The sequence below is a fragment of the Lagopus muta genome, chromosome 2 (genome assembly GCF_023343835.1).
Source record: "Lagopus muta isolate bLagMut1 chromosome 2, bLagMut1 primary, whole genome shotgun sequence".
NCBI lineage: Eukaryota > Metazoa > Chordata > Aves > Galliformes > Phasianidae > Lagopus > Lagopus muta.
The window spans coordinates 33,649,888-33,677,739 of NC_064434.1; the positions used below are offsets into that span (position 1 = coordinate 33,649,888).

A 27,852-nucleotide genomic window follows, 5' to 3' on the forward strand; every position below is an offset into this window, starting at 1 on the left:
TGTCTTACATTAAAATAATACATTGCGGAAGCGCATGGTAGGATTGTGGTGCCCATTTCTGCTCTTTCCATTCCTCCAGCCAATCCCTGCAGCAGAACTGGAGTGGGGAAAGGCAGGAAATGGCAGGGAACACTCCTCTGTGGTTAAGTAATGAGTCTTTACTGTGGAAACCCACTTCAGGGTAAGAGTTAATAGTGTACCAAGTACTCTTACCCTGTAAACTTCATCTGGTGCTTCTACAAGCCAACGGATACGAGCATGTAGATAATGAGCGTGAACAGATCAAACAGTGACAATACTTCAAGAAGAAACAGGCTTTCAAACCTGCTTATTTGGCAAGGAAAAGTTAAGGAAAACTTCTGTTAAAAGCTTTAGCTTGAATCTTTTCAGATTCAGGTTACCATAAGCAATGGATAGAAACTACTCACAATTCAGGCCCATCTCTCCATGTACACCCAGAAGATTCAGATTCTTACTTGTTGGACCTGCTCTGTGTGGAGTCTGTCTGCTGTCAGTTTGGACAATTTGATATCACTGTGCAAAAAAATTGGTGGCTGCATAGGAAACTTCCTTTTCTGAGTAACAAATACTTGTTCAGTGTCTGAACATAACAACACTGATGAAAAATATTCAAAGCAAGTTGAACACTCTAGAAATGTTATTTCTTTGACATGTCACCATCTGTTAAAACTGCATGTCATCTGGGCGTGTTAGTGTTCTGAATGAACAGGCAAATGAGAAATAGTGTGGAAAATGAGGCAGAACATGAGTTTTTAATGCAGTTTTGAATATACTAAATTGTTATATCTGCACAACTGTGCTAAAAACAAGGAGAAATAGTGTATATGTGGTCATATTAACAAAGAGCTCAAGTAACAAGTCGGCAGATGAAGTGAAAAGACAGCCCACAAAGATTACTTACTCCCTTACAATAATTGCAGTTATTGAGATTAAAACTTGGACTTCAGAGTAAACATAAACAATAATGCTGTGACAGTTTGACAGCATATTCAGAAGAGTGAAACAATGGTAATTTAATCTCTGAAGTGGATATATAAATCTCTAAAAGTCTTCAGCCCATACAAGCAATCTGCTGTACAGACTAATTAGATCTATTATCTTCATGGGAAAAAATACCCACAGAATCTGTGAGCTTACTTCTCATGATAACTTGAGCTCCCCATCTTGAGCTGCTCACAATATAGACTCGTTAACATTGATGCCATTCCTATGATTTTCTCCCGTTGCCCTCTGTTCAAGCAGAAATGAGGCTTCTCAGTGTGTGATTGCACCATTCCAAAAAAGACTTCTCTCTTATTAAAAACAGAAGTTCTCATTCTCTCCAGACGCCTGATATTTATGATCAAGCATTTTCATGCCTACTTCTTTTGCCCTAATTCTGGTCATTTGCAACAATGCTGGTGTTAAGTGACTACGAAACCCTAGTATTCCAAAGCAATCATATTTTCAGGCTCTGTGCCCTACGTCACATGGAATCATTTACTGCAGTACAATGGGAAATAAGGCCTCTATGGATAGCAGCATTTCTGTGGGGATAAATGTTGCTTGTTGCTGAATAGAATCACAGCATACCCAGCTGTTTATTGGGTGTAAACTCTGCCTTGGGAATCCATGGATTTTGGAATAAACAGAAGGGAGAGTGAACGACCAAAGTAAGAGCACAGAGCAGATATGCAAGGCATCGAGCTCTCCTGCAAGCACCTGGTCATATAGAACTTCCCAGATCTGGCTGATAAGAGGCAGCAAAACTTGTCTTGGCAGCCGGGATGAGTTGGGCTATGAAAAATCAGCATGGCAAGATACTCACTCCTCCCCATACCTTCCAGCCCCAGCTGTCTTGTGCAACGCCTGCCCCAACCTTTTCACACAAATGATAGTCTCCATGGTAGTTCAGTTGAAACATGGAAGGACTGTCGGCTAGTTAGATCCCTGTAGCTTGTTGAAGTGTCTTTGAGTTTCAAAGCTTACCTTAGAGTCACTTTGCTTTTACTGGAGATGTGGAGGGAAAAAAAAAAAAGCTTAAGTCCCTTAATTTTCCAAATGTAGAAAAAAGTGTTTAGATACACACTTTAATATATTTTCTGTGGCATTTTTGTAAAATACAGATATATAATTATAGATATAAGGCATATATAGCATTTACTATGTTAATAAAAAGCTAGACTTTTCACAATGGCACACCAGTAAGTATTTACAGTATGATTCAAATTTTAAGGAACAAATGTTTCAAAACATATTGTGCGGTTATATGAAAGGAATAATTTCAGGAAGAATATGAGAACAGTTCTAAACAGTTCCCACGTGACAAAGTACATACTCTTGCTGGGGCCACCTCCGTGCACATCCATACACAGTTGACTTTTCCTCCTCGTAGGAACTTGCATAACTTAGCTCTTCCACATTTCTACACAGTCACTGCCTTTAAGATGGCATGGATAATTATACTGCTTATTCCTTTTCACGTACAGATTAATTGTACCAATTCCTCTCGTTTAGCATTATGTCCAACTGCAACATTTCAAAGTTTTGGCTGAAGCAGAAATTACTATGCACAACTCTTGTTGACTGAAACCAATAGAGCTATGACAACTCACATCATTGAAAATTTGCCCATCTTCTACACACCTTTTCACAAATTATTACTGGGAGTTTTTTGAACAACGTTTTTAGCATTGTAGGTCTGCATCAAAGGACACTGCAATGCCAGAAACTAGCAACAGACCCAAAGTACATGAATGCTCTTTGTTATCCCCACACATGGGCACTACCCAGCCATTCATCCAGAATGTACTGCCCACTGTACATCAGCTGTAAAGATCATCTTCACCTTTCATGTACAGTCAGCATTTCCTAATGAGGCAGAAAAGTGCTATTAACACATTTTACAGAAGAAAAAAAAAGCTGAGTGAACTGCAAAAGGTCACTTGGGAAGCTTGTGACAACAAAGAAGTAAACTCATCTCCTCCTTGGCAGGCTCTCCCTCTTATCTTTCCAGCTTTAGTGAGAACTTTCTAAGTGTCTTCTTTAACATAAACAAAATATAAGTAATAGAAGTAGAGCTTTCTCCAGGCACCAGCTTAAAGTTAGTTGTGGTCTTTCTTCTTTTCCTAAGCACTAAGAAAAGATAGAGAGAGAGCTGCTTCTGTATGCGCTATCTCTAATCTACTGAAGAAACATTAAGCCCACTGTTTGCCAGGAAAGACATTAGAACTCTTGCAAAAATGTAACAATTCAGTTTCACTGAAAAATGTAAAAACTTCAGGCCTTTTTCTCCTCCAGTGCTGAACAGGGAAGCCTTTCCAGTTAGATTTGTACTCACTTCATAACACCTTCATATCACCTGCATAGTACAGAGGAGGCTTAGGGCAATGTTGAAGATGACTCATTCTCTCAAGCATTAAAATCGCTTCCATACCCTCAGTGCTTCAGCTCCAACAAGCACGCAGCCGGAAGGCAGCTCTCGCAGCCGTCCACACCACAGAGGTGCAGGCACAGATGAGGGCAGAAGCATCCCCAGGACCAGTATCTCCCCACATGCTCATCACTCTGGAGAAGCTTGATCAGGAGCAGATTTTGATCTGCACTCCGTTCTTGTGAACACCAGTTTAACCAGAGATGGGAATTCCACAGCTAAGACTGTTTGAGAAACAGAGCAGCGGTAGCCCCGTGACAGAAAGGAACAACAACGGAAGACAGAGGGCTCCCTGGAGGGAGGGAAATAGGTGGTAGGTGTTACACAGTACCTTTCAAAGTAAACTATTAAAGGAATTTTGCCTATTGTAATCCCGGTGCCAACTTGGCCACATTACAGGGAGGCAGCTAGAAGAAAGTTCTGCTTCCAGTAATACTTGTGGGCAAACTGGGTTATTCACCTAATGGCTGCAGGCAATGTACGTACAATTTATGAGATACTGAGGACTTCTTATTAAAAAAAAAAAAAAAAAAAAGAGAGATCACAACACACAAAAAAGGGTAAAATCAATAACGGAATTTCTTGTCCTGCACACTTTTTCTAAATCAAACCTGCATTTGCTTTAAAAAAGTAAAAATATAAAAACAAAGATACATTAGAATATCCTACTGTTCAGTAAATGTCTTACAGGCAATATTTACGATGGAAAAAAGATGCGTCAAGCCCTTCCTTTGACAAAAATGAAGCACCCCAAAGTTCATTCTGTACCAAGGAATGCCATTTCTTTGGCTGTTCGCTTAAATCACTCACATCACCACAATTTGAATACGCATTATTTGTCTTCAAATTCCTAATCATAAATCTAGACTAATGCAGAAAAAAAAAAATCCTAGTAAGAATGCTGTGCCGTTGATAAGCTAAAAACAGCGTATCATGAGAAGGCAAACTAATCTTTCTGTTTACTTTGTAAATAATCCATTAGCTAAACTTCTATTTTAGGCTGGATGCTTGATACTTAACACTTGAAAGTCCAAATACCCTTCATATCCCTTATAACAGAGAAGAAGATTGTAAAATGCCTTTGGTGCATCAGCTTAACACTGCATGAATGTTTTAAAGAATCTCACTAGTACTACAGGCAATGTAAGTGGGCTTGTTTGTGTCGTTTAATACTCTAAGTGTCATTTAATTCTTTAAAGGGCTTAGAACAGAGGAGGGGGAAAGGGGAGGAAGTCTTACTTAATTTGTTGCATATGTCCCAACGTGTTACACAACTAAGTGCACCAGAAAACTAAAGCAGTCTGCACCACAGAAAACTCCGTGTAGCTCAAAAAAGGAGAATAATCTGGCTGCAAACAAGTCAAAAATTCAGTGAAACTTCCTCTCATATTATATATACACACACTTTACAAGCTACATTGATTGTCCCTTCATATTCCAAAAGAAATACATTGTAGACACAAAACATACTGTACTTTTACTTAAAGGCTTCATCAAACCATATGTGCAGACACTTGAGAAGATGAGAGTGTCAAGCTTCCTAGGGTCCTAGAGTCAAAGAAATTCTGCTGCCCCCCACTGCTAAGTAAGTGCACTCCTTCCACAGGGGGCAACATCTGCCGATCCGTCATGGTTCCACTCGGCGAGGACCCCAAGAAACTTCCTTGGGAAGAAACAATTTTCTCAGGACTGGCAGCCAGTTTAGGGGATGTCGAAAAGTTATATCCGTACAGCGCACAGGGACTGTGCAGTCTAAATGTGTTGTAGGAGCCTTGGTGGGTTTGATTAGTGGTAAAGGCATTGCCGGAAGGGGATGGCATGATGTACTGGAGCTGTGGAGACATCCCTGAAATCTGCATAGATAAGCCAGTTTGCGGGCAGCTGAATGCATCCCCGTCATTGCCGCTCATTGACATATTCACAGTTGTGCTACTCGACACACCAACATAAGAGGGAGTCCTGGGGGGTGCAAACGTCTCACTGGTTTGGTTTGTGAGCCTGTTGTAGGTTTCAGCCAAGGAAGTGCTGTATCTGTTCAGGGTCAAACCTGAGCGGGCACAAGCTGTGTAGTCAGCAGGAGCAAGGCTACAGAGCTGGCTAGTGTTGGGGCTGAGATGGAAGGCTGGAGATGAGCAAGGGGAACCCGGCAAAAGGTGAGGGTGGGTAGAAGGCACTCCACTGCCAGATCCCTGGAGTAAGGTAGAAGAACCTGCATTTCCTGGAAGAGAATATGACAGTGTAAGAAGCATGTTGGGAAGGCTCATTTTCTAGGTGACAGATCAAGACCATTGTCTTTTATAATAGCCCTTGATGTGAAACACTTGATACAAATTCATGCAAAATATGTAAGTGCATACATGTGAAGGTGTGTGTGCATGGTTCATGCATGTTTTTTAAATAAATGATCTGTCCTAGAACGGAACACCAGCTATGTTCTTGAGACCATCACTCAATACATCCAGCCTTTCAGCTCCAGACCAAAAGGCTAACTACTCTTCATCTGACCCTGCAAGAGAACTGCTTAGCAGCAACAATGCAGCCATCCAAGTACCACATCACAGTAAGCCTTCTTCAAAGTTACGAATTTTGTGTGGTCTCTGTTGTTGCTATGCTCCAGAGTGAGTTTCAACCCTTGCTTTGATGAGTAAAGCATCCCTGTGTCTGCCACTGTCAGAGTACCACAAAAGGATTGGATCCTTACCTCAAACGACAGACGATCCCACAACTAAAACAACTTCATAAAATGCACTGGCTGCGTATTGTGCATTGCTATTTTATTGCTGGCAGCAAACTGTTGACAAACTATTCATTTACTGGTATCAGAACTTTTTACATGACAAACACAAGCACTGAGAGCTCCTAAGAATAAACTGTTTGCTAGAGGTGAAGTATCTTCTGAGGACTGAAAGTTTCCTAGCTGCAAGAAAATCTTTGTCTTAAAAAATGTATTTCTTGGGAAAGTGAATGTAGAAAAATGGATTTGGATCTTTTACAGCCTCCCAGGACAAAGTCACATAGCAAAGAAGACATTCCTGATTGTGATTCACATTAACAATCAGACAACTTGTGATGCAGAGATACACACTGCCAGTAAGTTAACAGGTTTTCATGATAGGTGAGCTAAAAAAGGAAAAGTAAGTTTAAAGTGAAGTCTGCCTCCTGCTTTTCTACTGACAAAAAAAAAAAAAAAACCAACCATGCACAAAACATTATGAGATAGCTCCACACCCCAGAAATCCTACAATCTCAGGGTGGATATTAGGAAAAATTTCTTCTCAGAAAGAGCAGTAATGCATTGAAACAGGCTGTCTAGGGAAGTGGTGGAGTCCTTGTCCCTGGAGGATTCAAGAAACATGGAGATGTGACACTGAGGGACATGGTTAGTGAGCATGGTGGTTACGGGTTGACAGCTTATCGTGGTGGTATTTTCCAAATTTAATGATTCTACATCAACAACCCCACTGTCTGAAGATGTCCACATTAAAACTGGGACAAAGTTCTAGTGGGGTCTTTCACCAAGTCTTTTGGCCTAAGCTCTAAATCACTCTACTGTCCAAGGCACATTAATGATTTTGCAAGGATTGTAGTTTTTATTCTCTCATCAGTAAAGAATACTTCAATAAGATCCTTGACCTCAGGCTACAGCAGAAGGGAAAGCTTATGGCTGCAGTTTGCCTGCTCTCCAAAAGTGTACAAATGAGTGGCCAATCTGCCCCTGGACAGGAGAAACAGGAGAACTTCACAGTGAGTCAGTCTTACACAATTGGATAAGGTCTGATATTATTGTCTCCTAGGCATTTTTAAAAGCACTCTTTAAAAGCATCCTTTAAAAGCACCCTCACCCCCACCCTTTGCCTAAAAATTTGCCCATATTCATCCCAAGTATCTGTGACTTTGCACAAAAAGTTATTTTTAACTGCTCATATCAAGCACTTATGCTGAAGATTCATCAAAGGAGAGGACTAAGGAGAAACTGAGAAAAGCGATTTCTGTGTGTTTCTGTATTTTCTTTTTTTTTTTTTTTCCTTTTCTTTTGTTATTTCTTTTTCCTCAGACGATGTTCTGGCATATACTATCAAGAAAGTAGGCAGGACGTTTGTAAATTTGATAGTAGGAAAAGTAACAAACCAAGAGCAAATCTGATTTAGGTGAGAAAAAACTGAAAGGTTAATATATGCATAAGTATGCCCTGGAAATAAAGGAATTCAGAAAAGAACACAGAGATACTTCTCTGTGTCTGAACAGGCCATTTAAAAGCCCATCTCTCCTCCAACAGCACTATCTCTATGATAGGAAAGCTAAAGCCAAAAGACTATTGACGAGAGTGCAGGAGAAAGCTCTCCTTGAAAAAAAATTTTCAAGCTCTAGATGTGAAAAAAGTTTGTAGGACTTTCACTAAACAATTGGTCTTTAAGAATCAAGGCTTTCCAAAGAACACAATTAAACTTAGAAGTATTTATTCAGTAGATTCAGATAACACCTATTCTTTCATTCCTTTTTTTTTTTTTTAATCTTAAACACACAAGTAATTCCCACATTTGAGTTTGGATGTTTACAATTGAAGTCACTCATAAATAAACTCTGCCTTGTGTACATAGCTAGAGCATAATCCCAGATAAGAGTTTATTCTGCCCTTAAGTAACTCATCTTTCCTCCATGTGTGATCTGATTTATCTTTATAACACTTTTACTGTCACAGTGCTTAAGTTAGCGCTTTTTTTGTAACTTCAATTAATTCCAATGAGAGGAAATGGCTGCCAGTGGGGTTAGTTGGCCACTTTTTATGTAGGTGGCACACTCATCTTGATTTTAGTAAGGAATGATGGACATAAAGAATTTTATATTTATCTTTTGCTTTGGAAAAAACACAAAGACTATTACCTTGTTTAGGTATCCCAGGTATATCTTCAAATGTAAGTGTCCGAAGTGAAGGTCTCCAGAAGGCGTAAGACTCCACCAAAGCTTCCAGTCCCATTCTATTGAGAACAAAAAACATCATGGCATCATGATAGAAAGCTGTATTTTGTCACATTCCTCTGTATACTTTATTTCAAAAACACAGAAAAATAATCAGCATTTCAGAATAAGTTCATTATTTTCCAATGCATTTTGCTTTTTAGAAGTCTTACATGCTAACCCACAAGACTGTTGTGATTGCAATCATTGGACTAATAGCCTGCAAAGAGTTTCCCACTTCCACAAGTCTGCTCCTCTACTTTGATTTTTTTTTTTTTTTTTTTGAGTGGATCTGGCTGCAATGATATTAAAGGTTTTCCTACCGTGACATTTCCTTAAAAGCAGCTGCTTTAATTGCCAGAAAAGCAATCTCCTATTTCTGACTAGAGCAAAGGTGATCAACTGACAATTACTGAAACTGGACTTCCAGTCTTTTCTGATGAGTTGGACAATCACACACACATTGTGAGCAATGCATGGGCGTACAGCTCTTTTGCAACTAGAATACATAAAGCAATGTTGTCTCTCAGTCATAAGGCACTGAGCAAAATGCCTTCAGAAACTAAAGATCTTGAATAATTCTCCTTCAACAGTGTCACAACAAAACAAAAATAACTACCTACACAGTCACAGCAGATTGTATTTAGAAGAATCTCTATGTCCAGAAAGTAAAGGCTCATATGCTTTCTCACAGAATTTTGTACATAATGCAGCTACAAGTTATAGTTTTGCAATTATTTTTGGCATTTGAGCCCCAAAGGCCTGTTAAGTGTCAGCACCAGGTACATACCAACGATGAACGCCTGCCTTAGAGCAGCAAAATTCTGTAAACTAGAATTATGCAAACAGCTCAATTTGAAGCTACCAAGTTCTTCTGATACTGCCTCTTCCACACTGCATTTCCAGCAGGATCACAAATGTATTCCAGGAAATGGTTATAAAGCATTTATTAGCTTAACCTCAACTAAAAAGATAGCCTTCATTTTCTGCAGTAATGGTGAATTTTCAATTCTAGTTAAAGTGGAGATAAAAGCCACCTCCTGGAGGAGTGTAGCCAAGGTGATAATTTATACAAGATGCTTTCGAACAATTTCCACATTTTATCACCGCTCTAATTTGCGCTATCAAATAGCCAAGTTTATTTAACAAAACAGTTATGTTTTTCCTGAAGCATTTAAAGAGAGAAATTCTGGACCTTTCCTGAGTAAAAGTTTTTATAGGGTCAAATGCAAGGCCTAACTGAAGAATGAAGCAATTCTCAGCACATAAATTCTGTTGCACTTTGCAAATGTACAGGGAACACTTTTAAAAGGTGAAGCTACTGATTTCTGTAAAAATACCTGTAGAACTTAAAGAGAATGACCTGAAAGGGAATAGTTTTAATTAAGACAGTCACAGTAACTAAAGCAACTTTGAAAATTTAAATACTAGTGTGCAGCCCTTCCTACTTTTCTTGCAAACTAAAATGCGTAGATGAGAGCAGCTAGATCTACAAAGATAGAAATCTTAATATTTATGTAAGTCACTCCAAAAGTAATGCCTCCTATTTATTTCCATGAAAATTACAACGATGAACACAATAAAACTATTTGTCAGAGAAAATTCTCAGCTACAAAACATCATTTTTAACATAGTCACCACCATTATCTATGTATTTTTGCCAGAGATGAATAGGAGCCATCATGCTGCGCTCACACAAATCTGCACCAGTGAAGATAACCCACTGATTCACAGCTACTATGATGGCAGCCCATCTTTCTTCTGCTCAAACAGATGGAAGCTGGAAAGTGCCAAATCTGGTCTATATATGGTGGGTATTGTAGGACAGTTCAGCCAAGACTGGCAATTTGCTATATGATCTTGAGATTGTAATAGGGCCTGGTATTATTGTGTTCCAAGAGAAAGATTGTCTTCTTCTTTGGCCTTACACTGGAAGTTGGAGCCTTCAGCAGAGTCACTGTTACGATACAGTAGTCAGAGCTGACTGTTTACCAGGGTTCCAAGAAATCCAGAAGGATCACTTCTTTCCTATTGCAAGAAAAACAGTGTATATCACTTCACCCACTGAGGGCAGCATCTCGAACATCTTCCTTATGCCACCACTCCATAGACTTTCATTTTGACTCTGGCTCATAGTGGTAGCAGCATATCCTTCAGCCTCACCAGGGACCACCCTGGCACAATCTTTGTGATATTCCATCACTGCCACCATTGTTTCCAGAGCACTGAAAGTGATACTCAGTTCCATACACATCAATCTGGTCATAAACCACTAATTTGTGTGGATGAGCTGATCGAAATGCTCTCCATTTTGTGGCATGACAGCCACCCAAAGGGTTTCTTGACTTTCATGGTGCTGTCATCACTGCTGAAATGCACCACCTCACTGTGCTTACACACACTGGCCTCCATAAACATTCAGCAGGCACCAATGAATGTAAATGGGTGTTATGTTTTCTACATGGAGGAATTCAACTCCATACCCTTGCTTTATCCATAATTCCATGTCAGATGCCATTTTGTCAGACTGCCTCTTTGCTGCCATGTATCGCAGAGCAACAAAATGCAATGGAATATTGCTGGGAAGGTTCAGCCTCTAATGCCATACCACCACCATTGGCTCTGACATCATGGGTCAACATAATAAAATAGGAGGCATTACTTTTGTGGCAGACCTCGTAATTTTTGTGTTTGGTAACAGAGTAAACTATTAATCAGTTGAGTAAACTAGTGCTGTCCTCAAAAATTTGAAAATAAGCTGCATGCACAAGCATAGTTATTCAGTGCTATGAAGCCTATCAGTGAAACCAGCAATACTGATTTCAGCAAAAATAATGCCTCTTTGCAACAGAGTATGCAGAGACACTTCCGAAATGAGTGCATTTATTACAGTAAAAGTTTTCAGAACTTATCTAAAGCCAATTCCAAAACACACTTCTACAACACAGGCTTCATAGTTTACAGAAATGGACTAGAACTGTTTTTCCATTCAAAAACACATTTCTTTTTAATGCCTGAACCCAAACGGTTCCTAGAAGCTAAACCAAAAAACATCTCTGGACAGCCTCAGTACAATAACTAGATTTGCACGGTTGCACATACAGAGCAATTTTTCAAGTGCACAAACCAAATTTTGCTTCTTTATTCACTGTACTTATCTGGAAGTTACTGTTAATTTAAATACAAAGTACAAAGTAACAAAAGAGGGTGAATGTCTGTTTATGCCGGGGGCTGGAACATTCTTTCCAGGCGTCAGGACAGGGTATGGCCAATTGTTTCTTGATAGAAGACAAAAATCTTAGAAAGCAGCAAATATGGACAGCAAACTGAGAAGATACTTGCAGTGGACTCCTGTAAAATTTTATAACCCCATCCCTTCTAAAAATGTTAATCTTCTAGAAAATAATCTTGTTTGCTGTCCAGTCTCAGTATTCAGTTAATTCAGGTGGAAGAACAAAATGGTCTTTAAAGCTGCAGCCTCTGCTGAAAGAAAAGCTCAGTAAAGCAGCCAACAAAAGATACTCTCTGAACATTCCTACCAGAGCACAGTCTGCTCTCTTTTCTGGAAGGCTAGATCATAAATATAGCAGCTGTAGACAGCAAACGCAAAGTGGTCACTGGAACTGATGTATACTATGCACCGCAATTAAATGCTGCTTTTTTTAGCTGAAATGCTTGAACACGCAATTCGTAACAGGCTTAAGTATTTTGCATTGAACAATCTTTGCATAAAATACCTCATCAGTTCTGGCAGCAGAGACTAAGTCTCCAACTACTCGGATTCTCTATTACTATTTTGAAAAAATAGAGGATCAAGTAAGAGCAAACAATTAATCAGTCCAACTGCAACAGAAAAGGTGGAAACCAGGTCTGCTTCAAGGTCGTCTAGTAAGACTAGCCTAGTAAGAAAAGCATTCACCTGGGCAGTGGATTTAAAACTCTTCAAGCAATAGAAATACTTTGACACAAGTCTCCAGCCTCCTAAGCATGCATAATAAACATCAGGTTATTGCAGGAGGGAAACAAGATTCTCCCTCTTCAAGAGAAAAGGAACCACTCTATCCTACCACCACTCACATGCAGGAGATGGATATTCATATCTTCATTTTGTGTCTCTAGACAGGAGGGAGACTTCAGGAGCAGCCTCTTCTGCTGGCCAGCCACACTCTCTCCCTACCCTTGTCTGCTGGCTTTGGAGAATTCCCATGCCCAGGTCAGTATCATTACCTACACATTCACTGCCACACCCAAAGATTACAGCTTCCAGCACCACAGTGACACAGTTCCCTTGGCTGTACATACTTTCCTACTCCTGTCCTGCAGCACACTCTGGTCTTAACCTCAAAAATCACAGACTTCAGTCTGCATTAATTCAATTTTCAGCCTTCACAGTATGTTGCAGTTTCCAATGAAAGGATACCTGAGTACATGTGTCAAGCCACATGCCAATCAGTTCATGATCTAGAGGGTCAGAGGAGGACGAACAGGAAGCCACCACTGAGAACATTAATGGGAAGCCTAAGCTTCCTCAGGGAGCCCAAGTCCTTAGACTCATTTGTCTGTAAATACAAGTATTCCCCTTGGTAGGAAGGACATCTACTGCCAGCCTTCACAAACTTGTTCTGTCAGCAACAACAAGCACCTACCTGTTACGTCCTGAATCTCTAAACCCTTTGGCAAATGGATTCCTGTCAATCTTCAGACGAGTTATCTGTGAAGATGATGAAAGAAATTAACATCTGCAAATTCAGGTAAGTAATACAAAAAATGACTCTTCTGACAGTGAAGTATCCTAGCTCCTGACACTTAAAGCAGAAACATCTTACCATTTGCATGGTTCAAGGCAGCAAAATAAGGCCAAGTCTTCTGGCCGTTATTTTTGCAAATCCCCAGAGAAGCTAATAGGTATTTAATGTTACTAAATGGCAGGTTGGAATTCTCAAGGAAAATCTTCTGGCAAATGTCATTCTTCACCTAAGAGAGTACATTGCCTAATTGCAATAAAATTTAAATTAAATTTTATTTCTGTGTGGGTTAAGAAGGAAATGTGAAAAGAGAGATTATCACTAGGCTGTTGTGTTCTATTAAAAAAATAAAACGGGGGAAAAAAAAAGATGCTTGTAATTTACTTAAATGAACAGCGTAAACACCAAATAATTAAGTTTCATTATTTATTTCAGTCTATTTACACGGTTATCCCTTTGCAAAGATGACAAGGCATATATAATTTCCCAAAATATACTGTAATTTCTTATATGGAGTTAACAAATATCACAGCACTAAACATAGTGTCACTCTGTATATTAATACTTAAACAAGTAGTAATAAGAGCCAAACGCTGCAGTCAGGCCAACTGCAATTTAGTTTTGACTTTGAGCATGTATGGACCCAGATAAATAATATGTTAATAATACGTACGCTGAATCCAGTCAATGATAATTACTGCAGCTTTTTTCAGACCTCAGCTCCCCCCTTAAGACTGTGGGGCACCCTATTCAGACAGACTTTTGACATAACTGGAGTGAGGCTCAAAATGCTCGAACATCTGATCACTTATCTACATTCAGAAGTACCTTTAAAATTCAGACTCCTCCTCGCCTTCTGTTTCAGTGCCACATTTATAATTAAGACCCTATTAACTTTAATGCTGTCAACTTAAAACTGTGAGATCACCATTAAAAAAATTACTTCTTATACGCATCATCTAGCCCATATGGACTGAAGTCTCAGCTATTGCCTCTGGGCGCTGCTGCAATACTACAAGTGAAAGTTGCTTGTAATATAACAAGGGGTTTAGACAATGCTTCTTGGTGATATAAGCAACATATCTTCTTTTTTCCTGTCTCGCACTTCTCTGGTCTACTCTGAGAAGCCTGTCAAGTGCTAAGCAGAAAGTCCAAGTTACCTGTTGATTTTGGTATGCTGTGACAGTGGTGAAAACTGTCTCTGGAAAGGAGAATGCTTTGACTCCTTCTCCCGAAGGGATAGGCTTGATCGGGGACAGATCATCTCCACAGTCTTTTCGGATGACGTGGACACGAGGCTGGTATTTATGCATAGAGTGAAGGATAATCTATGCAGTCAAAATGAAAGGAAAAGATAACATTTATTAGAAAGGACACCCTGCTGCTCCAGGACTAATGGTTTTTTGGAACAGATTAGGGCATGTGTTTACCATGCCACTTACTGGAAATCAAATGTTTTCTTTAACCTCTGAAGGTTCTTATTACAGTAGTCTACTCTCTGTGCATTTATGTTATTGCCAACTCCAAGCATTTAAAAAAATATGACTTGGGAACTGCAAAATCAGGAAACTGGCTTAAAAAAAGTGGGGGGAGTGAAGTCCTGGTCCCACTGGAATTAGGAGAGTTTCATTGCTTTTTTTTTCCCCCCACTTGAGCCTGGATTTGATCTAACACGATTAACAACAGCAGCATTTGCCGTTTGTTTTCAGAGCCCTCAGGTCATGCTTAGAGCATTTTTCTTCCTGATATGCAGAAGGCTGAAAATGTGTCCTGCTTTGAATATATTCTAAGAGTCTCATACTCTGAACCAAATAACACCAAAGTAAAAGAACACCAAAACCCAGAACTCTAAAGAGTTAGTAACCCTAAGTTTGTAATACTTATACAGACAATGAACATCAATACCCAAATCCCTCCCAGCATACAAAAGCTCAAGTAAGAATAAAGGATAAACAAGAACTACACAAACTCACAGTGAGTAAAGTTAAGCAAAAATAGTTGTTGGTATTGTTCCCAAATTTTAGAGGAGATTTAACATACATTTTTTTTTCCTCTATTTTTTCTATTCCACTTCCAGCTAAAAGCACCAAAAAGAAGATTTCAAGAAGAAAAAAAAAAAAAGAACTGAAGCTCAGCTATTATTTTTGGAAGGTCAAATAAATTAATAACTTGATAAACAAGTAGCCCTATGGCTACTGGCCTGTGCAACCCCTAATCAAAATTCAGGGGAAGTTTTTTCATTTCCTGCTCCATGAGTAGCCTCAGAATATGTATGTGCTCAAGGACTTGACAGAGCCTTTATGCCTGAATGCCAGATACCATGGAAGCTCATTCATCCAAATGACATAGAGGACATTGCATTCATTTGGCTAACCTAGAGTTTGGCTAGTTTAATACACTTGGTCCTGGCCAAAAGACATGACCCCATTTTAGATACGCCAAGTTTCTGGATAATCATGTTTTTTATTAGCCTGCATGTAAGGCTTTGACGATGACATCACAGGCTTCAATTAATTTGCTCAGGGAGTGCCCTGTGGATGTTCTCATAAGAGGCCTTTCCCTAGTTTCTGAAATCTTGCATAAGCAAATGTGCATTCTTTTTACAACTATGCTTTCAGTTCTCTGCTGGCAAAGATCAACAAAATGAAAACGTAGCGAGAGTAACACATTCTTGATCCCGTTTTCCTATGAACACCCAGTGATACCAAGGAAGGTACTGGTGCAACAGAAAAGACTCCATCAAGTAAACCCCTTTCCACCACTTGAGTTCATTACTATTTTGTGTCTTGCCATCTACCCGTGCAGAACCGAGCATGCACACTTGCCTCTATGCAGTGAAAATCCATGCAGCTGCGATCAACTCGGTTCATGTATCAGAACAGGCAAAGTTACAGCAGCAGGGAGATGAACACCACATGGAGAGCAGTAACACTATGCAGACAGGGTAAGGAAGGAAAGCGGGTGCAGTACCCACTCCGAAAGCCTGGTGCAGAACTGAGCCCAGGCAGGGCACAGAGCAGAGCAGTGCCTGCACCCTTGCCATGAGGCTCCCTCCTTCCAGCCTTCCCCACAGCTGCACCACCACAACCGAGGGACGCTAAGCATGGCTTCCTCCCTCCCAGGACAAGGACATGGAAAGGCTTTGTCTCAGATTCTTTTCCGAGCTGCTCCTGAGGCAGCACAGCAACATTTTACCCCTTACTCATGGATTGGCAGCTTCCCTAAGCATGCAGCAACAGCAAGGGGGCTGTTTTTTAACATGCCCTAATACTTACCAAGCAAAATTCCTGTTTATCAAACACGAGTTTCACTCCCATACTTCTATAAAGCAGCCATTCTTTCCCACATATATCAAGGCTTCACACTCAAGCCCTTCACCTTTCCTCAGTATGTGTGGGCAAACAGCACAGTGAGAGCCAACAGGGATACTGCCCACCGGCACCATGCCATCACTTCCCAGGGCAGTAAACCTCTCTGTTTTGACAGTGCAAGTCCTCAGAGTTGTGGCACTTGGACCACGGCAGTTGCCCTGCCATTACTATCGGCTTGAGCTCAAGGAGGAGGCAGGAGCCCTGCAGAGTGAAGGCCACAACAACATGGAAGCAGCGTGGAGTAACAAACACAGCACTCATGGACACACAAAACTTAATCTGTCTAGAGTAACCTTACAATAGGTGTATGGAAAGGAGCTATCACGATGAGGCCTCAGTGCTGGCTCTCACCCTAGGTACTGCCATGAGACAGACGTCACAGTTCTCCTACGGCATGGTGGCACCGTCCTCACCTCACTGCTGTGGTCTCCAAAAATCTTCCTTTATCAAGCAAAACCCATGTGGTCAGGCTTTCTGCAGTCAGGGAGATGTGTGGAAGAATAATTTTCTCCTCACAAAGAGGAACTGCAAGTGCTGATATTTTCCAGCTTTTCACCATGACAAACCCACAGGGACCCAATGACAGCAAGCAGAGCTTGGTGCTCAAAGCCACAGCCAGGAAGGGCCAAAACCAACCACAGCCTCCAGCCTAACCCCACTTTCAAATTGAGGAGGTAAAATCTACTGAACACCCATGGAACAATTAACACACTAACGGCCTCATTTTCACTCAAAGTTAGATGTTCTTCAGCATCATAAAGCATTTAGTTGAAAAGCACAGAAAACAATACCAAAATAATGGCTTTTGCCCTGTGTTCAAATTCAGCCATAAAGCTGCATTAAAACAGAAAAACTGTCCAGCTCAAATTAGACAGAGAGACCCATTTTATAACACAGCAATTATTTCCCACTCTGGAAGCAAGAGGCACTGACTCATGAGACAAACAGCACCCAACCGTGAGCGACCCAATCTCAACATCAACTGCAAGACACAGATTTACTTTTCTTTCTTTACTTTTCTTTCCTTTCTTTTACTTACATCCTAACAACTCAGACGAAAGACAAGAATGCCATACTGTACGTGTCTCAATGATCTGATCTGGCTTTAACAACTCTATAGGCACACAATCTTTTCAAAGTAGGAATTTGCTCTGGGCCTCTCTTCTGAGATCAAAACTACACCAGGAAAACATCTCCTTACAAATCCTGCTTGATCTCCTCAGCCTGCAAGGGGAACTCACGTATCAGAACGTCCTACGTGCAGACGCACTTCAAAATCCATCCACAGAACAGCACTATAAAATCTTGTTGTCGCAAACTCCCACTCAAAACACTGACGCAAACAGCAGAAGGCAGCAAGAAGCCCAAAGAGTGACTGAGCAGCCAAGCGAGCTGCCTCAAAAACGGCCAGTTCTCTGAACAAGAAGCTAACACCAGGTCGATGGGGCCATTTGCTGCAGGGCCCATGCAGCACAAGGCAAGCTGGCTGCCATCAGTTACTACCGCCACATAAATACCACACAGAAATACTACCTGAGCATCTGTTTGCAAACACAGCCACCGTTCCCATGAGCATGAGTCACTTCTGTCAGTGGCTCTGGGAGTTAATGCTCCGGGAAAAGGGCTCTGGGTTGAGCTCACACAAACTCCTGACCTCAATAGAAATTCACATGTGCAAGGTCAAAACCAAGCCTCAGGATTTTAACACAAACACTCTGCAAAAACTGACACCTTCAGGGAGCATAGGGAGAATAAAGGAAAGATTTCAGCAAGGATTGAAATATCAGAACCAGGCAGCATGAAACATATACCAAAAGAGCAGCTAAATCCCGATACTGCTTGTGCCACTGGAGGAAGGAAGGCAGAGTGCAGAGCACCCATTGAGGCTTCCCTGAGCCATTCTGTTTAAGCAGGAGGAAAAAAAAAAAAGCTTTCTAGTAACATTAACCACACCCCACCTCCCACAATAGAGGGGGGAGACTCAGAGCACCTGACATAAAAACAAATATTCTAGGGACAGTATGGTCTTGACTCCAGTTCCTCTAATCCACCATCCCTCCTCCGGTACCCTCTTGAGAAAAATGGTTCCTTCCTGCTTATGAGAAACAATTGCTTTTTTATATTCATCACAAAATAGGATTATTCGTTTTCCATTGTTGCTGGAGGCGTTCGGAGTCTACATAGCTTTTTCAATACAGCATTCCACACTACCATAGCTTTAAAAGAAAATATGTACCCATTGGAAAAGACACTTTTCTGCTTTCTGCTTTTGCCTTTTCTGGTAATTATGAATGACATGTTTGCAATTTCCCAGATTTAAGAAATATGAAATTATTTTGCAGTCATCCTTCTTTTGTCCTTTTATTTTAATACTTAAATTTCCATTTTGAGGAGGAGGGGCGCTGCCGTAGCTTTGAATCAGTTCAATGTGTCCCAAATCACTGCACTACAGCTTTGCTTCACTCATTTCCAAATCGAAACACTTCACTAAAGACCAGAAAATTTATATCCCCTTGCATTATGAATAATGGCGTGCTGTGTACACTATGCAGGTTTCAGTTCTGCAGAAAAATAAAGCTAGGATCTGGAATGGAAACATATAACAACACAGTTTTCTACTTACTCTAGAATTCATAATGGAGTATTCCGCGGCTGCATATGTTTGGGTAGACTCCTGCATCCATATTTTGCTGCTTGGTGACCACCAAGTACAAGGACCAGCTCTCAATTGGAGAAGCAACATTCTACCCATTTGCATCTGCTTCCTTTTGTGAAGACTTTACAACAAACTCTGGACTCAGAGAATGCAACTCGCACCCAAGGAAGGTCTCAAACGCACAGTCACTGGGAAACTAACAGGACTATCTGTGTGAAGACTTAAACACTGCCAATTGAGACTCCCTAACTGCAACTCTGGAAACAAGCGACGCACAATATCTTCTCTACAATCCTGAACAAAAGTGCCGCTAACTCAAAAGATACAAATACGCTCTTCCTTTAAGAAGAATATGGGTAACACAATTACAAACAGCACTGTATGCAGGGGAGACTCTTCATTCTCACTATCACACAAGTTCACTCAGTCTAGCCTGTCTCCCATGTTCCTGGGTACGTAACTTAAAAGTTTAAACTCCTAAACAATTTGACCACAGCTTCAAGACAATCTCCTTTGCAAGCAGAAATGGGGAAACAAGCATACTCAGAATACACGTTCACTAAATTCTTGGCTCAGAGTTCAACTATACTGGAAGATGCATGCAGTATCTTTGCACCCTGTGCCAGGTATGTTTTCTCTCACTCCCGTCCGTGAAGGGGAAAGCATCCCGCTTGCTTAATAAACTGCACTACATTAAGGGCAATGGAATCCACATCCTGTCTCGAAACTTGCCTCTTAGATCTCAAAACTCTACCCCTTGGAATTCAATGCTCCTTTTGAAAGTAAGCCTATGTTTGAGATTTATTACTGGATTTTTCCAAAATTAAAGACTTTGCTCTGACTAAAAACAATTCTCATTTTTTAATTATTTCCTAAGGTGTCAAATGAAACTATTTTAGGGATTGCTGGAAAGATACTGGCTTACATCTGTCATGTTTCAACAGTTTTGAAGAGAAAAGGAAATATTAACATAACACATTTTGTCACATTAGATAATGTCATAACTAAACAATTTAGAACTTGCAAACAGAACACTCATACTGCATACGTCTTCGCCAGTTTTTCAGAAGTAATGAGCCTCAGCTGTGAAAGGGTCTCGCTTCATAAGGTATGCAATAAATCATTATCGGAGTGAACCCAGCTCCCATGTTGTTCGTTTTTGACTGCAATTATTAACACCTCATGGGATTTCACACAAATGTTTAGGTTAAGAAAATAGTTAAGTGTATTTTTATTCACATGAAGTTATTACACACTATTAATGTTTCTCCTAGCGACTTGTGAATTTAAACGTACTTTTTGATCAGAGCAGAAGTTGCAAGTACCACACTTGGTGGGAAAACATTAGAGCAATTCTGCCCCTTCGTATTAGGCAATTTAGCCTTGTAAAGTCTGACTTTGCAGAAGGAGTTTTATTTTTGAGGGGGGAGTAAAACAGCAGGCTCTAATAAGCAGTTAATTATCAGAGTGGAAAGTAAGCAGATTTCAGATCTGGACGGTAAAGTTCCAAAACAGCTTTGAAAAGTCATGCCTATTTCTGGCACCCTGAAGCTGTATGTCAGAGTCCTGCAGGGCTGAGCAATCATCTACATATCATACCGTAAAAGAGCAAGTACTCACATGCCCTTGATCATCAAGTTCATTATTGGTGAGCTTTAGTTTGTCAAAGCTGATCACTTGTCTCATCCACGTCTCCCCGGAGGCAGGTGAATCGGGGTGAATATAAACACGAGGCGGTACTGGGGAGTCAGCGTTGCCGGCCACCATCCACTTGGAGCTATGATAAACATACCTGCAAAAAGAGAGCAAACATCTCTCACCACAGAACCTGGACTTATTTATCAGACCCAGTCCGAATTAATACGTTAAGGTCCATACAACTACAGCAAGAGCCCATCAATTAACTAGCATGAAAGCAAAATAAATGTGATTATTTTAGTTCCAAAAGACATGTCTGGTATGTGGAAGAGGAAGGTTAAAAAACTGCTCTCATTGAAAATGAGCCTTCCTAAAGCTCGTAATAGCCTTTACGCTAGCCTCTGTGCTGAGGTTTAAGCTGGTGTCAAGTCATAGACTATACAGTTCCACTCTGAAAAAGCATCAGCAAACAGGGCAGAATACGGTCCTTCATTTATCAAATCAAGTAGAAATTCCATATTTGGAAGATTTAACATGTTGAGTCTAGTATAAGAGTCTATAAATAAAAAATATTGAAGGCAAAGAACATTATGATTAGGAAAAACAATGAAGCTATGTCAAACTATGCTCTAGATATTTCTGCAAGACCATCTTATTTTTCCTGAATACTATCACAGAAAGGCTTGAAAATGAAAAAACACATCTTGTATTTCATTTGATAGGCCAGTGCTGACAAAATCTCTTTCTCATACAAGCAGTGCCTGCTTTGGTAGAAAACTTACTTTGAAGGCAGATACTTCATAAGGCAATTTTAAAAAGTGCTAAATAAAAATGCTGAGGTCTTTTTTTCCAACTAAAGTAAAATTCCTGTAAATCAGTCGTATTTTTTTAAAAAATTCATGAAAGAGTATCATATGTTTGTACAATTTGGTTCCAAAGTAGAAAAAGCTAAATAACAATCAGAAATTAAAATGATCCAATGCACACATCCGTTCATACAGCCCCTATCAAGCTGTAAAAGTAAAATCTAGTTACAGCGGTAAAATCCTCCCCCAGATCCTATCTGGAGACAAGTTCTCAATCCTAAACCATGCAGTCAACTGTTGTGACATTTTGCCATTTATTTGTTTTGTTTATAAAACTTGCTGTTTTATAATATATATATATATTTTCCTACAAAAGTAAATAATATTCTGAATATTTTATGTTTATGACAACAGTTTAAGCTTCCTAATATTTACAATGAAGTCCAATTTTGCTAGGAATCTAGACCTAGGTTCAATTTTCTTCATTCCTGTGTAGTTTTGCTATCTGCTATGACAGCTTAAGTCTAGGCTCATTGTAAGGCTGCTGTTGCATCTGCAAGACAATCAGCTTTCAAAGCCATATGAGCAGCACAAGTTAAATAACTTAAAAATGAATGCATAGACTGCATACCAAACAATGAAAATGGGAATCAACAGTAACATCCAGTAGGAAAATTAAAGACATGGTACTCAAATATGATTGCAGAAATTTAAGTTTGCCAACTACAACAATACTGCCCAGCAGACAACATTAAGTTACTTCTCTTATCTGGGGACCACATACCTCACTGCGCAGACAGCTCAGACCAGCATGGAAGTATTTATTTTAAACACAGTTCACTTTAAACAACTCATATGCTGCGTAACTTTTTTTAATACGAACGTTTTTGTTCAATTTGAACTATTTACATTCTCTTCCTCTGAGTTAAGAAGGTGATCAGACCTTTTAGGAAGGAGATCCTTAGATCACTAAGTAAATGCAACACTAAGTTTTATTTCAGCTGCACCGCTCTGTTCGAAGGGAAGGAAAAAAATAAAAAAAGCCATTTCTCCCCTATGATACAGCCAGAAAAGCGTTGTGCACTGGACATGCTCAGCATTTCTACCTGCACCTTGCTGAAAAACAAAATCAAAAGCAGTAGTAAGAAACTGCTTACATACCGCATGATAAAAGGGCAAAATTACAGTCAGTGAGGTAAGGACATGCAAAAAACACAGGGTGCTGTTTGTTAAGGAAACAAGGAGGCATTCCTGACGAACCAACCTTTTAGTCCCAGTCTGAAATATTCTGACTTCTACAATTAAATCGGCAGCGGTTTCCCATAAATTACACTAAGTACGGGGTTGAAACAATCAAAACAGCATTGGTAGGGGCCCACTCCTGCCTCCACTGAACCACTTGGCTGCATGGAGAGTGGGAACACGTTTGTGAAGCACAGCACACAAACATCCCCAAGTCACAGTGACTGCTGCGGGCCCAATCCTGCTACCACTGCTACAGGAGGAGGGCTTCAACACAGCCCAACATGCACTCTGGAACTACAGCTGTCTTCACAGCAGTCAGAGCTTTAGCTTATCGTTCCCACTCTCAAATGCTGGAAGAACAACTACTTTTGTTCATCATATTATATTTCAGATGCCATCAATTTGGTTTTTTTAATAGTAATTAGAAGCACTACCCTTTGTGAATCTAAGCAGATATCTCAGTGATAAACTGCTACTGGAGTAAAAGAAAGAATCACTTCAAAGCACAACCAAGAAAGCTCAAGCGCATTACATTCTATGGCCATTCAGAGGTCGATGCAAGAATGTTTTCTTGTTGTTACCATTTAATGCTAGAAAATGGAGCATTTTCCTATCTATGTGTTAACAGGAAATAATTCCTAGTGACATGATAAGGAAAAACTCAGGAGAACAGGATAACTGTACCACAAGCACGGTCTGCAAAAGCAAAGGATGGAGTGCTTGCCCACAGCACATGTATAGCATGAGCCAAAGGTACATATTGCTCCAGCAACACTCCAGTTAGTTCTGCACACTTGGCACATTGATTTTTGTTTGTTTTTTTTTTTAACATCCCAGTTTGACAACAGGAATCTGAAGGAGAGCTGAACACCACCTTCTGCTAATTTATATGCTGTTAATATTGCCTTGCAATAGCTAGGATTCCCAAGGCACACATCATAGGTCTTCTACCTGAAAGCCACTGTACCTGTATCTTTTGTTATCCACTGGCACAATATCCATGGCGATGTAATACTGCTGATGGGGGTCTAAACCTGAGATCTTCACTCTCATTGCGGGAAACATCCGCCTGAACATGGAAAGAGAAAGGTCACTTTTAATGCGAAACAGAGTGGGGAAGGGCTGTTTAGGACAAGGAACCGCTTCGTGGGATTTTCCCCGTTCTTCCCTTTAGCCCACTGAGTCCTTTCTGCCGATTCCAGTTACACAGCCATGAAACGGCCCATTCGATATGTCAAAACAGATTTCAGAAGTGCATTCACTTGAACAATGCTCCGTATGTTTTGGGATACGCTTTGGGAGTACAACTATTACCACATCATTTCAGCTTTATTGTTAGACAGTAAATCATTTTGTTTTGAGGCTGCACTTCAGCATTGCGCACACTCGAAACCCGTTAGCTAGAAATGTATTTCTGGAGCACCGCTGCTCACAGCAGTGCAAACCTCCAGTTGTGCCAACTGACAGCAGCAAACGGCGCACTGGATCTCAGCACATTGCAAAGCAGGGTCTGCGGTGACACAGCCCAAATGCTGTGAGGATGCAGTTATAAGCCCAATGTGCTATGCCATAACTGAACAATATGGTCTTTATTGAGACGGACTTCCTGTCTGCAGCCTGCTAAGGTAAAGCGCAACGGCTGCTCTGCCTTTGAGAGGTACAGTAAAACTTCTTTATTGGAAGCAGAAACGGGTGTACGGGCAACTCTGAAAAAAATACGTTTGCAATCCACATCCTTCTGGAGAGAAAATGGAGTAATCACCTGGTGTTGTCGTTTCAGTATAAAAACGCATTTCTTATTTCAGCCTGTGCTTGGCACGGCTTTTATCAAGAAAGTTCATTCTTGATGCTAACAAAGAAAACATTGCAACGCTGTGCTGACTGCAAGCAAACAGGAATGACTTGTATCAGCCCTATCAGCCCGAAAGCCCTTCTGATTTATTATTTGCAGCTCTTTAAGAAAACAACAAACAAAACAAAAAACAAAAAAACAAACAAAAAAAAACACCTCAATTAAAAGTCGTTACTGGAAAGGAAAGCCCCATGTCTTTTATTTCTGAAAACCTCGAGGGTAACTGTCCACCGTCGGGCAGCGCGCTGCCGCTGCGATGCACCTGTAAGGTACAAAAGAGCCCCCTGCCCGGGCTCCGTAAGACAAATGTTGCTTTGTGCTGCTTGAGACTGCTTTTCCATCATTAATAAAGCCCCTCTGAACACTCAGAAGGTAGCATATGGATCCAATAAAATATGTTTTTGTAATTTCTAATAAGTTCAGATCCGCTTATACTATCCAGGTTTTGGCCATCTGTACGCACTGGGAAGGGGAAAAGTTTCTCCTCCGAAGGGCACAGCGCGCAGACCTCACCCCAACGAGCGGGGAAGCCCCAACGCCTAGAGCCGGGGCCGTTTCCCTGCGCCGTACATCCACTTCCTCGGCGCAATCCCGCCCGCGGAGATGCCCCGGCTCGGCTTGGGCTACTCGGCTGCCCGGGTGCCGTTACCTGCCCGCCTTGGTGATGATCATCTCGGTGCCAATCTCGTGGAAACGCTTCCAGAGCTCGGCGCCCTGCAGCTCAACGCGCGGCGCCTGGGGCGCGGGCAGAGGCGAGGCGGGCCCGGAGCCCTTCGGGGAGCCGCCGCCGCCGGGCGAGGCGGGCGGGGACGCCGCCGCGAAACCCTCATCGGCGCCTGCGGAGAGAGCGGAGAGGAGAGGAAGCCGAAGGGCCGGGGCCCCGCCGGACGCTCCGTCGCGCGAGTTTCGTTCGGGCGCGTTTCGCTCAGCCCTCCACGCGCGTACGTACACGTTATACAGAGAGATACCGATAGCCGGGCGCATCCCGCACGCAGACATTACGAACTATTCGCCCTCCCCGCCGCCCCCCGCCCCGTCCCCGGGCCGGAGCGGCACTCACCGGCGGGCCCGCGGGCGCAGCCCGGCTCCATGTCGCCGCCGTTCCTGCCGCTGGTGGCCGCCGGGCTCCCGGCGCAGCAGCCGCTGACCCCTTCGTCGTCCGCCGCCTCGTCCTCGCCGCCCACCTTCCGCCGCTTGGGCTGCCGCGGGGGCGGCGCGGGCGGCTGCTGCTTCTCGGCCCCGATGAGCGCCTCCACCGAAAAGGCGTGAGCCTTCAGGCTCATGGTGGTGCCGGGCGAGGCCCGCCGCTTGTCGGCCATGCCCCCCCTGCAGCCAGCGCCGCCCGCCCGTCCTCCCGACCGCGCCGGCTGGGGCCGGGGCTTTTCCTCGCCTTTCTTTTTAAATCCGAGTTATCAGCCAAGTTTTTTTTTTCTTTCTTTTTTTTTTTTTTCAAGGGGAGAAAAAAAAAACAACAACTCTATTCCTTTTTGCAGATGCTCCCTTTTTCTCCCCCTCCTCCTCCTTCTCCTCCTCCTCCTCGCTCTGCCCCGTCTGATGGGCCCAACAGGACTGACATGGGTAACAAACGCTCTGCGGACACAAATTAGGGCTTGTAATTGAAATTTGTTGCCTTGATCTGTCAGCACTTCCAGGCAGGAGAGCGCGGGGACGGACCGCTCATTAGTGCCGCGGGGCGGAGGGGCCGGGCGGGGCCGCGGGGAGGGGGCTGAGCCCGCACGGACGCCCGCTGCCCAATCAGCGCCGCAACACCGCCCCGGCCCGGCCCGGCCCGAGCGGGGCCCCGCGGCGCCGAGCAGAGAGGGGGGGGGCCCGGCCGGCATCGCCGCACCCTGCGGTGGGGGTTAACGGGAGCGACCCCCGCAACGGGAAGGGCGGGGGGGAGGATGGGGGGTCTGCAGCGGGACTTCGTTCCGTTCGGGCCCGGTTCGGGATGGGGGGGGGGGTCGGAGCGCCGGTCGGCTGTCGGGGGTTCGTCGCGGTGCTGCGAAAGGGGTTTGAGCGCAGCCGCTCCGACGCCGATCGTTGGGCGTAACCACCGGCCACATTCAGGTGCACGACGTATGCACGGGGAAAGCCATTCCGAAATCCTTCCCGTGAGCAACACGATGGAAAGCTGCAGATTTGGGGCAGTCACTCTTTGCCGTGCGTTCCCAGGGAAAAGCTATTGGGATGTTTTGTTTTGTTTCCCTTCAGTCCTCTTTGAATGTTTGCATTTGGGGGGTTTGTTCGTTTGTTTCCGGGCTGCGGAACGGGATCCGGTGATGGCACCCCGGGGAGAAGGAGCCGCCGCAGGGGAGACGTGAAATGCACTGTACGGTTTCACCTATCCCCAGCGCGCGATGTGTGCCCTATTTCAATACCGGATGGGCTGCTTCGTCGGGGAAGGGCTGAGTGCTAAACGCACTCAGAGATGAGTTACCCCACGGAGTGTTACCGGCGACTAATTTGTTTACATCTCTTTCGAAACGCGAGGGAGTGTCAGGTCGATAATCGATTAAAGAGAAAACAAAAACGAAACTCGCCACCACGGTGAAAGGGTTGTGCATTACACCCCGATAAAATCCCACTGCGGATCGGTGGGGCTGCGGGGAGCTCCCGGTGCCGCGGGAGTCTCTCTCTGCGTTCTCCGTCCGGGACGCATTTGCCACACCGCGGGCTGAAGCCCGTCTGAGCTGCCCGGCCCTGCCGCAACCGAATCCGAAGGAAATCACATGTGCTAGAGGGGTCGGAGCGTGTTAAGCTCGAGCATCCCGCAGGAGCTGAACCGCCCTCGCGCTGGGGCTGAGATCGATAGTGGGAGGTAGGAAGGAAATGGCTCCGGGCTGCCCCAGGGCGCTCCGCGAGCCGCCCGCCCGTCGAGCTCCGACGGCGCCTTCCGCGGCTCCGCTCCTCCGCTGCTGCAGCACCGGCGGGGCCGGCGGAGCAGGTAGGGGCCCGGCGCGGAGGAACGGAGGGGAGGTGGGGAGGGCCAGGACCCCTCCGAGAGCTGCGGGGACAGCGGGGACGGCGGGGTGGCCGCGGGGGGAGCCGGGCCCTGCGGGTTGCATCACACAGAATGGCCGCATCACCTTATTTCGCGTCGGTGGTGGTGACGCCGGGAGGTTGGGCGCTGGCTGCTGTTGGGATATC

General features: G+C 42.9%; 1 protein-coding gene across 1 annotated transcript; it reads right to left on the minus strand.

The window, feature by feature from the left end:
* Positions 1-26,387, minus strand: TBX18 (T-box transcription factor 18). The gene is made up of 8 exons (XM_048934922.1): positions 25,709-26,387; positions 25,352-25,538; positions 23,818-23,919; positions 20,782-20,953; positions 14,295-14,462; positions 13,036-13,100; positions 8,315-8,409; positions 1-5,651 (listed from the first exon to the last, which is right to left on the minus strand). Exons 1-8 carry the CDS (start codon positions 26,019-26,021, stop codon positions 4,927-4,929), a joined length of 1,827 nt encoding a protein of 608 aa, XP_048790879.1. The 5' UTR covers positions 26,022-26,387; the 3' UTR covers positions 1-4,926.
* Between the last annotated feature and the right edge of the window lie 1,465 nt (positions 26,388-27,852).

Excerpts from the sequence above, each read along its gene's own strand:
- TBX18 (XM_048934922.1), bottom strand. The coding sequence starts at position 26,021 with ATGGCCGACAAGCGGCGGGCCTCGCCCGGCACCACCATGAGCCTGAAG. Across the intron at positions 23,920-25,351 it reads ATCATCACCAAGGCGGGCAG|GCGGATGTTTCCCGCAATGA; the intron begins GTAACGGCACCC and ends TTCCATGTTCAG. Across the intron at positions 13,101-14,294 it reads CAGCATACCAAAATCAACAG|ATAACTCGTCTGAAGATTGA; the intron begins GTAACTTGGACT and ends TCATCTTCACAG.